Source organism: Anolis carolinensis, chromosome 4 (assembly GCF_035594765.1).
Source record: "Anolis carolinensis isolate JA03-04 chromosome 4, rAnoCar3.1.pri, whole genome shotgun sequence".
In the NCBI taxonomy this organism is placed as follows: domain Eukaryota; kingdom Metazoa; phylum Chordata; class Lepidosauria; order Squamata; family Dactyloidae; genus Anolis; species Anolis carolinensis.
Window position 1 is genome coordinate 45,613,644 of NC_085844.1, and position 14,134 is coordinate 45,627,777.

The 14,134-nt window shown below is 38.3% G+C and overlaps 1 protein-coding gene across 5 annotated transcripts in view; it reads right to left on the reverse strand.

Annotated features, from left to right (window-relative positions):
• The window catches only part of ubxn2b (UBX domain protein 2B), a 52,344-nt gene that overhangs the window by 17,306 nt on the left and 20,904 nt on the right, over positions 1 to 14,134 (reverse strand). For 2 of the 5 annotated variants that reach the window (XM_008108481.3, XM_008108485.2), the window contains exons 7-9: positions 13,535 to 13,672; positions 11,905 to 12,066; positions 9,677 to 11,736 (exon numbers count right to left, since the gene is read on the reverse strand). In XM_008108481.3, the coding sequence (XP_008106688.1) occupies positions 11,574 to 11,736; positions 11,905 to 12,066; positions 13,535 to 13,672 (463 nt within the window). In that variant the 3' untranslated portion in view covers positions 9,677 to 11,573. Of the gene's footprint in view, positions 1 to 3,978; positions 9,639 to 9,676; positions 11,737 to 11,904; positions 12,067 to 13,534; positions 13,673 to 14,134 lie in introns of those variants that run through there. The other 3 variants (XR_010005983.1, XM_016992846.2, XM_008108484.3) reach the window with 3 other exon arrangements.

Sequence of the window (14,134 nt, forward strand, 5' to 3'; positions counted from 1 at the left end):
AAAACATACATATTAAAATGTATTTCTATAAAATACATATTAAAATACACAAAACAGATTAAACAATGGGTGTGAGTTTAAAATTCATGTTTAAAACTGGCTTTGCAGGCCTGCTGGAAGACATAGGTCTAAAGATAGTTTTTAAATTCCAACCGCTCATTTAGCTGTTGAAGCTCTTCCGACAAGTCGTTCCACAGTCTTGGGGCAGCCGATGAAAAGGTCCTCTGGGTGACAGTAATCAGTTGGGTTCTGGCTGGTTGGAGTAAACGCCCTCCAGAAGACCTAAGTGTTCAGGGTGGATTGTACGGGAGAAGGTGATCCTTTAGGTAACGTGGATCCAAATCATGGTCAAACCAACATCTTGTACTTTGCCCGGAAAATAATTGGCAGCCAGTGGAATGACTTTAGGATACAGTAGAGCACCGCTAATCTGAGCCCCGCTAATCCGAGCGTCTGGATTATCCAAGGCAAATGTCCTCCCCCCTCGCGCTCTCTCTCTCTCTCACTCACTCACCCTGCCGGGTCCCGGTGCTGCCAGAACCCAGCTGGGTGAGTGAGCGAGGGACGGAGGATGGGCGAGTGAAGGCGGCTGGCAAAGGCCCTCCTCGCTCGCTCACTCCTTCACCAGGCTGGGCCCCAGGGCCTTCCTAAACAGGGCGCTGAGTGGAGGAAAGAGTGCCTCATCCCTTCACCCAGTGTCCGGCAGCTGTTCAGGGAGGCCCTGGTGCATGTTGCTAGGCAGCAGGCACACTCCTTGAATGGGGCACTGGGCGGAGGAAAGAGTGCCTCTTCCCTTCACCCAGCGTCCGGCGGCCTGTTCAGGGAGGCCCCGGTGCGTGCTTGTTGCCTAGAAAAAATCATTATAATAGGACTGGGCACCCATGATCAGGAGCTAAACCATTATTCCAAGACACATTGGAACAGCCAAGTTTTTAAGTCTGTCTGTCCGTCCATCCATCCATCCATTTATGGAAACAGAGTGCTTTCTAATCTTTCCTTTGTCCCACTATTCAAAATGTGATTTGAAAGTTACTGTTCACTTGAAATAGCAAGATGAGTTTATACATGTGAAAAACAACTATCTTCAGAAGGAGTGAAGTGGTGGGGGTGGGGGTTAGAAACAGTAGCTTACTGGTAGCTCTGTCTATAATTTCCCGTTATTGATCATGGTTAGAAGACAAAACTATGGAAGGCATTACAGTCTTCTTAAGGCTGACTTATTAGCTTTCTGCATCAAGTGGGGTGGGGTCTGCTATTCTGTGGCTAGGATTGAAGTAAGATTCAACTGCCACTCCAGTTAGGTAGTGCACATATGTTAAAATTGGGGAACACCATGCACTGGGGAGGCCATCTTGCCCTTCATTTCATATAATCTTGGGGGCATATCTAGGAGCAACCCTAATCTTCAGCATTTTTGGGGAGATAACATGGGTTATTTTTCGTCCATATTAGTTCTTGTTCATGGACCTTCAACATCTACTCCTCAAAGATATATTTCTGAAATGAGAAAACATTTCACTTGATTCGGTACTCATTTTGGAACATAATAAGAGCAAATTCTATTAAAGAGTTTTGCTCTAGTCCAGATAAAGGACTTTTTTGGATGGGTCAAACATCTCAGGAAATTGCTTTCATTACTTTAGCTTTTGGTCTGTTTTGTTGTTTAAATATCAAATGACGTTTCTGATGTCCAGGACTATTTTCTGTCAATTCCTAGCACCACTTACAACATTTTATTTCAATCATCCCTTCTTCCTCCCACAGTAAAACATTCATGATAGCCCAAACTCTGATGTCCTAGCAACAATTTCTTTTTGTCTACTAGGAGAGTTAGATTGTTCTTTCTGCCTGCTTATTCCTTTCTTTGCACTCAGTTATTTTCTCCCACATGGGTTCATTTTTATCAAAGAAGATAAGATGTGAGTGGGAAAGCCATGTTTTCCCAGATTTCTATGGTGAACACAAACATCTGCCTCCATGTCACATGTAGTTTGAGCCTCAGGTAATATCCATCACCTCACAGAAATACGTCTTTTACAATTCACCAGATAAGGGTTCTTGGAGCTCTGTAATTATTTGATAAGCATGCATTATTATGCATTTAGCCTTGAGAATATAGCCTTGAACAGTACTTTCAAGGACCTTCACTAGTACTCTAGTATCTTTAATTACCAATTCAGTAAAGTACGCCATCAGTTTCCTTGAACCTTTGAACAACTAAAGTGACTTTTCTATTAAATGATGCTTTCAAATATTACAGTGCAAAACATATTATATTAGTAATATCTAAAAAGTCCTTGATTATTATGATTATGCTTGCTGTATACACACAGTAGCTGCATGATTGTTAGAACTGATTTTTGGCTTAAATCCACTAGATTTTTTTTTAAAAAAACCCACTGGCCTTGTGTGCACTGTGAACTGTTTAGTCTCCAATGGGAACTCCATTGCAAAATGGATACTCAAATGCTCCATGTCCAAATGAATGTTTATGTGCAAATCATGAGGGATCAGAGGATGCCAGCCACAGATGCAGGTGAAATGTCAGGAGAAAATGCTGCTAGAACACGGCCATACAGCCCGGAAACCACACAACACCTATGTGTGATCCATTCAAACACCCATAACAATCAAGAAGTGTACCAAAGTCTTCCACAATAAATGCATCATGTTTGCTAAAGCTATAAAGCAGATTCTTGAAAAGTAATTAGTGCATGTTTTAATGGGGGAATACTGGTTAAAAGACCTCTTTTCACAGTTCTCATTGTTTGTGAATCGAATTAGACCATGATTGGAAAACATCATGTCTTACTCTCTTTCCAAAAGCAGTATACTGTGGCAGAGAAGACAGAAAAATAGCTTTATCAACCTTTTCACTCCCATAGTTTTTCTACTGAAGATCACATAATTTGCTATTTATTCCAGTTGGGAAAAGTTTTAAATACCAATTTTAGGTAAGGCTAGAAAGAAGATAAATTTCCGCTAGAAAATGGAAGGAGGGGGGGATGGGGGAGTGATTCCTTAATGTGTCAGTTGAGAAGAAACAAGGTTAATCCCTAGTATGGTCCTAATTTAAATTGTTTTGCAAGAGAGATTTTGGACATTTGTTACAAAACTATGTATTATATTTAATTTCTTTAGTGCTAGGCTGTCTGAAGTTGCATCTCTTCTGAAAAAACAAAAAAACAAAACAAAAACAAACCTTTGCCTCCATATCCCCTCTAAGGGATTTTTTTTTTGCTCTTCCCAGGCTCTTTTCAGCCTAGAAGAAGTCTTCTTTAGAAGAGGGAGTGACATAGAAGTCATTTCTGGTTCATATTGTGTGTGTGTGTCTTTAAAAATTATTTGAGCATAAAATGCTCCAATGGGCCATGCCCTTTAGAGGATGTTTGGGTTCATATTTGGGGGGGGGGGGGGGGAGAGAGAGAGAGAAGGAAGCATTTTTGAACCCTGGCAGGTTCTGGATTCCAGAATAGTAGCCCAGGGGTGCTGCAAGTGGTCCCTACTCCTGTGTTTGAACCTGTACAAGTGCCTAGTTTGGACATGCCTATGGGCTGAATGACAAATAACTTCAGGGCAGTGGCTCATACAGATACATAGCCTGAAATTTCTTCTGTGAGTAGTTAATTCTATATGCCTGAATCTTAAGAATGGCTAATTCAGTTAATGTAGACTTGTAATAGAAACTGTCCATCCTAGTGGAGAGAGGCTGGAAGAAAGCAAAGCCAGAACATTGAATCAGAGCAGTGCCAAGCACATTTTTGTGTTAGGATGATGCAATGGTTTGGGTATTATACTGGTGCTCTTGAGATACCAAGGTGCAAATCCTCATGGTAAATATGCTGGGTGACCTCAGGCACGACACACTCAGGTTCAAGGAAAGGCCTTGACAAACTCTCTCAAAACACATCTTGCTAATTTCACTCTAGGGATGCCATTGCTTTAAGTCGGAAATGATCTGAAATCACATAACAAACATCTGATTCAAAAATCCTTTAATACTTAATAGTTACAGTAGTTTCATTTCTTACAAAAAGTAAATGATTAAGAATAATCAACATAAGGTCTATGTACACGCTTTTCAAATGTATACAAAGATTATATTTTTGTAGGATTATAAAGTCTGAAGGCTTTGCTCATAAAACAATGAAACAATCAGAATACATGCTTTTTAAGAGACTGCACTTTCTTTCTTTCACTCTGCAATTCTCTAACCTAGGCCTTCTCGTAGGAATAGAATATTGCCTTAGAAAGATGTTCTCAGTGTGATCCAGCATTGTTCATATGTTGTAGTAGCCTACTTTAATTATTCCACAATTGTATGATGTGTCTCTGAATTTCCTTGGACCAAAGATTGAATCAGATTCCATGTCGGATGTCACCTTTTAAAATGTATTTTATCCATTAGGCTTGAGCGATCCATGAAAAAATTGATTCTAAACTCGTTTCAAAAGTAAGGGGCGCTAGCGTTTCGTTTCTGATGTCATTTCCGAATTTTGCCCTCAAAATTTTTCGAATTTAACGAAAATTCGTTAGTTTCAAAAGTAATTCGTTAATGGCGGACGCGCATGCGCAGTGGCAAAAAAAAACAGCACGAGGGGAGATTTTACAGGACTCTCCCACCCTCATTTTTTGAGTGATCTTCTTCAAACTTGGTACAGTGGTAGAACACATTTAACACTGATAGCTCACCAAAATTTGGAACGTTTCCCTTATCCTCTGATTTTTGGCGAATTTTCATAGCTTTTATAATAAACCATTTTTTAATAATTGCAGAAATCTGTTCCTGGTTTGAAAGTCTTATTTCCTGTTTCATTGGGTTGTCTTTACTGTGAAAGTCATTGTTCTACTTCAGAAACTTTGTTTTTGTGGCTGAAACTTTGTTAAATTGGTGTGTGTGTGATATATACTGTATATATATATAGTCCCTGGATATGTGTGTGTGTGTGTGTGTGTGTGTGTGTGTATAGGTAAAGGTAAAGGTATCCCTTGACGTTAAGTTCAGTCATGTCTGACTCTGGGGGTTGGTGCTCATCTCCATTTCTAAGCCCAAGAGCCAGTGTTGTCCATAGACACCTCCAAGGTCATGTGGCCGGCATGACTACATGGAGTGCCATTACCTTCCCGCCAGAGCGGTACCTATTGATCTACTCACACTGGCATGTTTTCAAGCTGCTAGGTTGGCAGAAGCTGGAGCTAACAGCGGGCACTCACTCTGCTCCCGGGATTTGAACCTGGGACCTTTCGGTCTGCAAGTTCAGCAGCTCAGTGCTTTAACACACTTCGCTATCGGGGCTCATGTATATATAATATACATGCACACAATGTGGAGAATATGTGGAAAGGTAGATAGATAAGTTGGGAGCCACAGCGAAGGCACCTTCCTGGGAGCAAGGTCTAATAATAATAATAATAATAATAATAACTGGGTGCCGTGCCAAAAGATCTCAGCCGGCATTTGGAAACAATAGACATTGACAAAATTACGATCTGCCAACTGCAAAAGGCCACCCTGCTGGGATCTGCACGCATCATCCGAAAATACATCACACAGTCCTAGACACTTGGGAAGTGTTCGACTTGTGATTTTGTGAAACGAAATCCAGCATATCTATCTTGTTTGCTGTGTCATACAACGTCGTTGTGTCAATAATAATAATAATAATAAATCCCTTACAATATCTAAGATGGCTCACTGCTACAGAATCTTGGGAGCTTTAGTTTGGTATGGTACCATTATTGGCAGAGAAAGCTAAGCTGTAGGAGTTGAAATCCAATCATTTATCCTCCCTATAGAATCAATTTTATATGCATTTTTAGCTATGATTTATTTGCTATTTTATTGTGTTGTGTTTTTATTATTGTATAAGGCATTGAATATTTGCCTTTGCATTTGGAAGCTGCCCTGAGTCCTTTTGTGGAGAGAGGGCAGGTTAGAAATAGATTAATAACAATTATTATTATTATTATTATTAAATATCTGGAGGACTAAAGTTTGCCCATGCCTGCTCTATACTGCACTTTCCAGAACTTTCCCATCACAATCTGCTTTTGAGCTGGATACATGATCAAGACATTATTTCCAGCTTACTGAAGTTGGCTGCATATGTTTTGTCTGAGGGTCAGAAATTGCCTTAAAGCCATCTTGTGCAGCTTCCAAAACCCAACACTTGAGAACATTTTGCACTATAGCCATATTTCCAAGGTCGTACTCAAAGGGCTTGGCAAATATACCCTTTTTTGAGATGGATCTAAATCAGGCATGGGCAAACTTTGGCCCTCCAGATGTTTTGGACTTCAACTCCCACAATTCCTAACAGCCAGTATTTGAGAACACAGAAATGCTGGACCACTCTAAAAGCCACCGTGTCAGACTACAGAGAGAAGCCACTGAAATCCACAAGAAGCACATGGACAATATCAACAGAAAAGCTAAAATCAGGACAGTAAAAGAACAACACCCAGAAAATGGGAATTCCAGACAGGAAACAATCAGGGCCAGCTAATACCTCCCAACAAAGGATTCCCCCAGGTAGGAAGCAGCCAGGCTTTGAAGCTGCAAGGCTATTCAATGCTAATCAAGGTGACCAATTGCAACATTCATACTTGCCTCCCACAGACAAGAGTTCTTTCTCCCACCCTGGACCTTCCACAGATATATAAACCCCACTTGCCTAGCTTCGCACAGACGTCAAAACCTCTGAGTATGTCTGCCACAGATGTGGGTGAAACGTCAGGAGAGAATGCTTCTGGCACATGGCCATAGAGCCCGGAAAACTCATAGCAACCCAGCCAGTAGGCTGTTGCTGAACAACCTATGAACTTTTAGCATTAAACGAAAAAATGCCCAAGATTTTATCACTTAATACTGTTGGCATGACTGGAGAAGAAGAATAGAATGCTTCTATACCAGGCAAGGGCAAACTTTGCCCATGTCTGGTGTTAGGAATTGTGGGAGTTGAAATTCAAAACAATCTGACAAAAACCTGGGAGCTGTAGTTTGGCATGGCACTGGCTCTCTTCTGCAGGGAAGGCTAGGTAGGGACTTTGTAAAACTACAACTCACATGATTACATGGCACTGAATCTGTTGCAAGTGAGTTGGTGCCAGATTCCTTTCCTTTCCTGTTAAAGGGATATCCTCTGGCTCTAAGGATTCCATTTAGGAAGGCTTGCCTGGCTCTGGTATTCCCCTTTAAGCCTGGCTGGAAAGTCTGGAAAGAAGGAAAACCAAACCAAACCAAGGCAGGGCGAGGAGAAGGCCAAGCGCAGGCAGGCATGTCTCTTCTCTCTTCTCTTCCCTCCCTCCCTGCTTCTCTCTCTCTCTCTCTCTCTCTCTCTCTCTCTCTCTCTCTCTCTCTCTCTCTCTCTCAGAGAGAGAGAGAGAGAGAAGCAGGGAGGGGAGAGAGAGAAGGGAAGAGAGAGCAATGCGGAAGGGAGCCAGTGGTCCCGGGGGGGGGGGGCGTCTCAATGGCATTTTTAAAATGCTAGCAGATCGATGGCCATGCCTCTCCCTCCCTCCCTCTTCCGCTCTGATTGGCTGAGAGGCATGCCAACATGGCTTCTCCTCTCAGAGGGGCTACAGCTACATCCGAAGACATCAGAAACAAACGAAAAAAGGTACTTTTATTATTCAAATTCGTAATATTTGTAAGGCAGTGAGCAGATGGTTCAAATATTAATTCAAAAGTAATTACGAAACGAATTTTAAACAAATTTAACGAACTAACGAAAAATTTGCTCAAGCCTATTATCCATAATCAGCAAATCAGATAAAGTAGATTACATGAATTTAAGTCAATCTATTCGTCATTACTGTTAATGGAACTAGTTCTATTTAAAATCTAGATCTTGGATTATCTGATAAATTGAGCCATCAATTTTAGATTAAAAACCCCATTAGTTAACAATCGTGGAATCATGAGTCACATATTGTGTGACTTTAGATAGCATTTAATACTTTTCATACTAATTCTGCTGTGTCTGCTGTTTGAATAAAGAGAAAGCAAAATTCACCACACAAAACTGGAAAAACATAAGAGGTGAGATCATCTTTAACGTGTTTCCTTCAGGAAATATGATGTAAAACTCTTTCACTTAGCGGCAGAAACACATGACGGGAGTGATCGACCCCAAAAGGTTACATCAAGACAAGAAGGTATTTAAATGTTATATGCCAGGTAAATCAAGAAGAGAACAGTCATTGTAATTAAATAACACACTGTGCGTTTGATCTAGAAAATATTCAGTGGCTATTCTGCAGCAGCCCCACTAAAATTAAGGGAATGCTGATCCCTGGGAAACAAGGTCTCATTGAAAGGTTGTGAGGTAGGTTGTGACAGAGAGGGACTAATATAGCAATTGTCAAAAAATCAGATCTAGGCATGTTAATCAGTTCAAGTATGTTTCCTGCTACATAACGTTGTGTGGTGGGACTCTCCACTGGAGTAAAACAAGTGGTGTCTTACCAGATGTCTTCATAAGGATGAAATGCAAAGAGTACTCTCAAACTGGGAATAGGCTGAGTGGGGTAAGGTCCGCCCATTCTTTCCTCAGCAATCTCCTTCCTATTTTCCCTACTTATTACATGCTCTAGACCAGGCACAGGCAAACTTTGGCCGCCAGGTGTTTTGGACTTCAAATCCCACAATTAATATAGTACAATATAATAATATATAATAATAATTGTATAAATGTTACATGTAATATTACTAATAATACATAATATTGTAATGTAATATATTATATTAATTATAATACTACTGATAATATATAATATATAATGCTATACTGTTTTATTATTGTATATTTTAAGTTGTAATGCTTTCGATAGTGAGCCGCTTTGAGTCTCCATATGGAGAGATAAAGCAGGATATAAATAAATAAATAAATTCCTAACAACCAGTAAGATGGCTGGGATTTCTAGGAGTCAAAGTCCAAAACACTTGGAGGGCCGAAGTTTGCCCATGCTTGCTCTAGACCAATTGCTAACTTCAGGTTCCTAGGCATAAAGTTGTGGCAATTTCCTTGAAATTGTATCCTGAATCCAAATCCCTTCTTCATCATCAGATAAGGAAGACACTCCAGGGGGTGGGCCTTCCACACAGCTGAATAAAATCCCACATTAGCTGCTTTGAACTGGGATATATGGCAGTGTGGATTCAGATAACCCAGTTCAAAGCAGGTATTGTGAAGATTTAATCAGGAAAGTAAGCAACGTCTGCTAAAATGGTTGCTTCTTCCTCAGTTACCTGAAGGGACTATGACTTAGTAGGTGCCACTTGAGCTGCCCATGTCTGTGGATGCAGCAGACTGCTGTTTTTGGAATTCTCTTGGCAACCTCTCAATGAAGATAAATGATGTGGAAAAAAGGAACTTTTAACCTGCATCATCTTTGCAACCAACTGAATGGAATAGAAAGACTTTGTTTTTGCATTGTTTCAAGCACCAGTATCTTCATAGTCGGCTAAAAATCCTTTAAGGTTCAGTCCTATACTACATATTTGAACGTAAACCCAATTAAAGCAATAGTACTTACCTCTGAATAAAATTTCATCGTAATCTTTCTGTGGCTCAACTTGTTTATTCATTGTTTATTCCTCTGATTTTTGACAGATAAACTCCCACACAACTGATTCTCTGCTTTTCAAAAAAGAAATAATCCAACATGGAAAAAATACAATGAAAACATGTTCTTTATTGATTACCACACAAAGGAAATTTGTGATTGATTAAATCATGCAAACACTGGACTTAGAAAATCTTTGTTAAGTTTGAAGTTTTTTTGTGTGAGCAAATAACTGAAAATAATGTACAGGTGCATGTAAACGTCTGGACAAGAAATTAAAACAAATTATAGTGACTAAATGGTTAAGTTAAACTTACTTTAAAAATATACAAACAAGGTAGTGTTCTCCACATTCTAAATGGAAGACCTACTTTCCTCTTTCTACACTTTGACTTTGAAGATACCATGACAAACTATACAGAAAAAAAATTCTGTTTTTACCATGGAAGTTCTGAGTTACACAACTTGAATAAGCCCTTTCATATTCTTTCTTAGTTGTTCTTTTTCAGAATAGGCAATTCTTCACACATTGAAGGAAAGGATATGTCAATTGTCTTTAAATTACATTGTAATCAACATGTCAACAAAATATCCATGTATGGTGATCAGACGATAAAGTGCAAATTGTATAAACAGTTAAGCAGAGACAACAGCATACCATCATACACTGTCACACTTCTTGACACAACATTTGTGTATACAAGTGGCTATTTAGAATACTGATGTGTATGTATGCAAGTCCAACCATTAAATGCTAACTGGTATTAATAGCCGGCCATTGTCTGAGGTCATAATTGCCCTCTCCTGACACTTCTTTTTCAATCAATTCTTCTTTTGTTTCTTTTTATCACATCACACTTGTTTTCTAAGAAGCCACACAAAATTCCATAAAGACCATTGCCACCAACAAAGAGGTTAGTGTAGTTTTAGATGGAACCTTAAAAGAATTCCAAGAACATTCTTCTCAAGTTTCATTTAGTGCCATTAAGCTAGTGCAAATGATGTCATAACTTCCAGACTATGTCCAAGGGGTAAATCCAACACAGTTTCTGAATACAAAACTGGACACACAAATGGTAGCATGCCTAAGAACCATAAGAACAAATGTGTTACCACCTGCACAACTAGAAAAACTAATGGGATTTCATTAACATACTTATTTCCTCTGCCTAAGAGTAAACTTGATTTTGGCCAACATGTACCAATTGAGTATTTCCATTGAAAAGAACACTCAAAGTGTACACTAGAGCATTTGATCCATGCAGAATTCTTAGATCTCACCTAAAGAAGTTCACTTTAAAAACCTGCTACTTATTATCTTTTTCTCTTGTTAAAAACTAAGGGTCATACTTTGCTGCAGAAAATGACCCTACAGATAGGTTAAACATATTTATCTCAGTTCAACATTCACCATCTCATTTAAATCAATATTACTATAACTGAGATTAAAATAGAATGATAGGTTAAGTCAATATTTTAACAGCACAATATTACAATGTGTTAGAATCATGCTAGATACATTCAAGATATAAACATAACACTTCCAAGTCTCACAATGAGCCACAACTGTATCTCAACTGACACAATACATTTCTTAATGGCTGTTAGTTGCTGCAGCATAACAGTTTCCCATAGTTCAAATCTCAAAAATCTGTTGAAAAAGAATCAGTCTGTATCCAAAAATGGCTTTTACACTCTTATAAAATGGCTAATTGCAGTAATTCTCTCTGCACTCCTACCCCCAAATAAAAGCAGAAATGACTTGACACCATTGGTTTTAGAAAGATACAAAATCAATAACTATTCATTAACAAATCTTTCTATAATCTATTTAAGACAATTATAACTGGAAGACAGAAGAGTATTGAAAGCCAATGAACTTCTTTAAGTCAAAAACTTGGGTTCCTTCCGTTTTTTTCCTTTTTGGAAGCATTGTTGTAGAACAATAGAAAACATTATCCATTCACTGAAGCCATAGGCCGCAGATTTACTGATAGTCTGAAGGTTTACTTTAGCTGCTGAAGAATCACAGTGTTCAGTATATCTGATTCTTGTAGTGTCATGCTTTCATCTGTAAGCTCCTTATGTGGAAATGTAGTCAGAAGAACAAAGTCAGTGTTAGCAAACAAAGGTCGAGACTGGATAATAAAGTTTCGAATATCTACAATCCTGTTGGCAAGAACATAGTAATTTATGTTTTAGTCATTGGATCAATGAAATACTCTATGTACTAAAAATGTCTGCTTTTTGCTTTGAATGCTGACAATTTTTAGATGACAAGAAGCGATGATAATCTTGAAGCAAGATCAAAAATAAAGGAGGGACTGTAAAGCATACCTGTGTGTTCGATTAAACCTTTGTATTAAACGACTTCCATCTGCTAGCCTTATTTGAATTTTAGTCGTTGGCACAGAGTCATCTACCAAAACAGCACCATCAGCAAAGGATTTCTCCTCTTCTTCTGGAGAGGAAGGTGTACTGACAATCTCAGGAGTAAGGCTAAAACAGAAGAAAAAATGCCAAATGAAGTAGTGATAGATAGGTGAATGGACAATACCGAGTACAATTATGTATAGAAAATTTACTCTTTTAAAACATTGTGTAACAGAAAACTAACAATTGGAAGCAACACTGAATTTTTTCCTGTTTTACATTTAACTTCATATTTGAAAGTTGGAAAGCAAGAGCTTCACTACCCTAGAGCTTAAACCTCTCAGAAAGGGGAGTTTTGAGGAGTGAAGTCCTATGGGTCTAGCTCCAGAGACTGAAGGCTACCATCCAGAGTTTATTCTGAACGGCTACATTTGAAACCAGCCCAAGATCCAAGGTTTCTGTGGATATAAAAATTGCCATGTGATAGGCAAAAATCTTTATATGAATAGGATCCATCTGCACTTGATTTTTGCTATTAAAAAGAAATACATATGTTTGGTTATGTTTATTTCAGTTAATAAATATGGGAAAGATACAAAAGTACTACAGTGTGAAAAGTAAGAAATAGTGACATTTGACAGTTAACAGGCATATGTATTTTCTTCATACTTGGCTTCACAGCTTTTGACATTCAATTAACTTCATTTTTATGAAGTAACAAATTATTAAGGTGTGCTTTTTCAATATAATTATGCTCTAGAGTCCATTCGAACCAAATAAATCCAGTTCTGTAAACCATTGTGAAAGTTTTACTATAGAAGGAATAATCAAGAAGATTCAGCATCAACTGTTGTTTTACATTGGTTTAGTTATTTAAAATGAGCATATAAAAATACAGTGCTTTAAAAAGTTTTTATATTTGTTACTTATTGATTTTATTATTTTATAGTTTACAGTTTTATTATTTTAGTGATTATTTTTTACAGTTTCATTATTTTTAGTGGGTTTTGTGTTCTTATTAGGTGCTTTAAGCATTTTGTTTAGTTGATAGGTACAATAGGCAGTCTTCAGCAAAGAAAGCCTGGGTCTGTTTAAATGTCCAACTTAAGATTCCCAAACAACACTGTCTCTCCCTATACAGACATCTGAGAGTAATTCCCATTGAACTAAATGGGATTAAATCTCAGAATGCTACCTTATTTATTTTCAAATATTACAATACTTCCAGTTAAGGAGCGAACACTCTTAAAGTTAGGGCAGGTGACTTCATGCTTTCCAGGTGTTTCTGACTAAAACTTCTAAAATAAGGAAGACAATAAGCATCAAACTGCCTAAAATGTAGATGGCCTACACAGGATAGCACTATGCTCTAACTTACTCTCTATTTATGTGGTTTTCAACCTGGGGTCCCCAGAAGTTTTTGGCCTACAACTCCCAGAAAGCGCAGCTATTAGGATTTCTGGGAATTGCAAGGCCAAAAGCATCTGGGGAACTCAGGATGAGAGCCACTGCTCTATTTCTAAATTGCCGAAGTAATAAAAAGTTAAATAATGATCTTTTAAAGATATGAAGATTAATTTTTGAAAAAAACAACCTTCCAAGTTTTTGTCCTTCTCCACTGAAAGCTTTGAATCTCAGCCTAGGCCTTACGTATTCTTGCTCTTGGTGGTCTTCCATATCCAAATTAATTTGCCCTCCATGCACCAATCTTTGGAGTTCTGCAGGAATCTCTCTTGATAATAGAAACAACAACAACAAAGTAATTTTAGGTAGAGAAGATAAAGCTGAACAGTAATGGAATTGAAGTGCGAGAACAAAGAAGTATTCACTCATAAGCAATATGGAGGATCTTTCCAGAAGACTTGTCATACATGTAGAAGCTTTAAATGCCACTGAATAAACTTGATTCAAGTATCAGGTTTTAATAAGCATGTTTAATTTTTTACCAAACAACAACAACAAAAAGCAGAAGAGTAAGCTGCATCAAGTGTTGCTGTAGGGCGATCCAGAAGAATACCATGACTGTCTTGCAATGATGAGTTTGACGGTCCAACAGAACCAAACAGAACATAGTCATGCTGTCCAGTTCCCAGTGTAGGTCATTCCCCAAGATGACCCAAAAGCTGTTTCTATTCCATAATAAAGACTGAAACCAAATTGAAATGGACCTAAATACAAAATAATTGTGTAAACT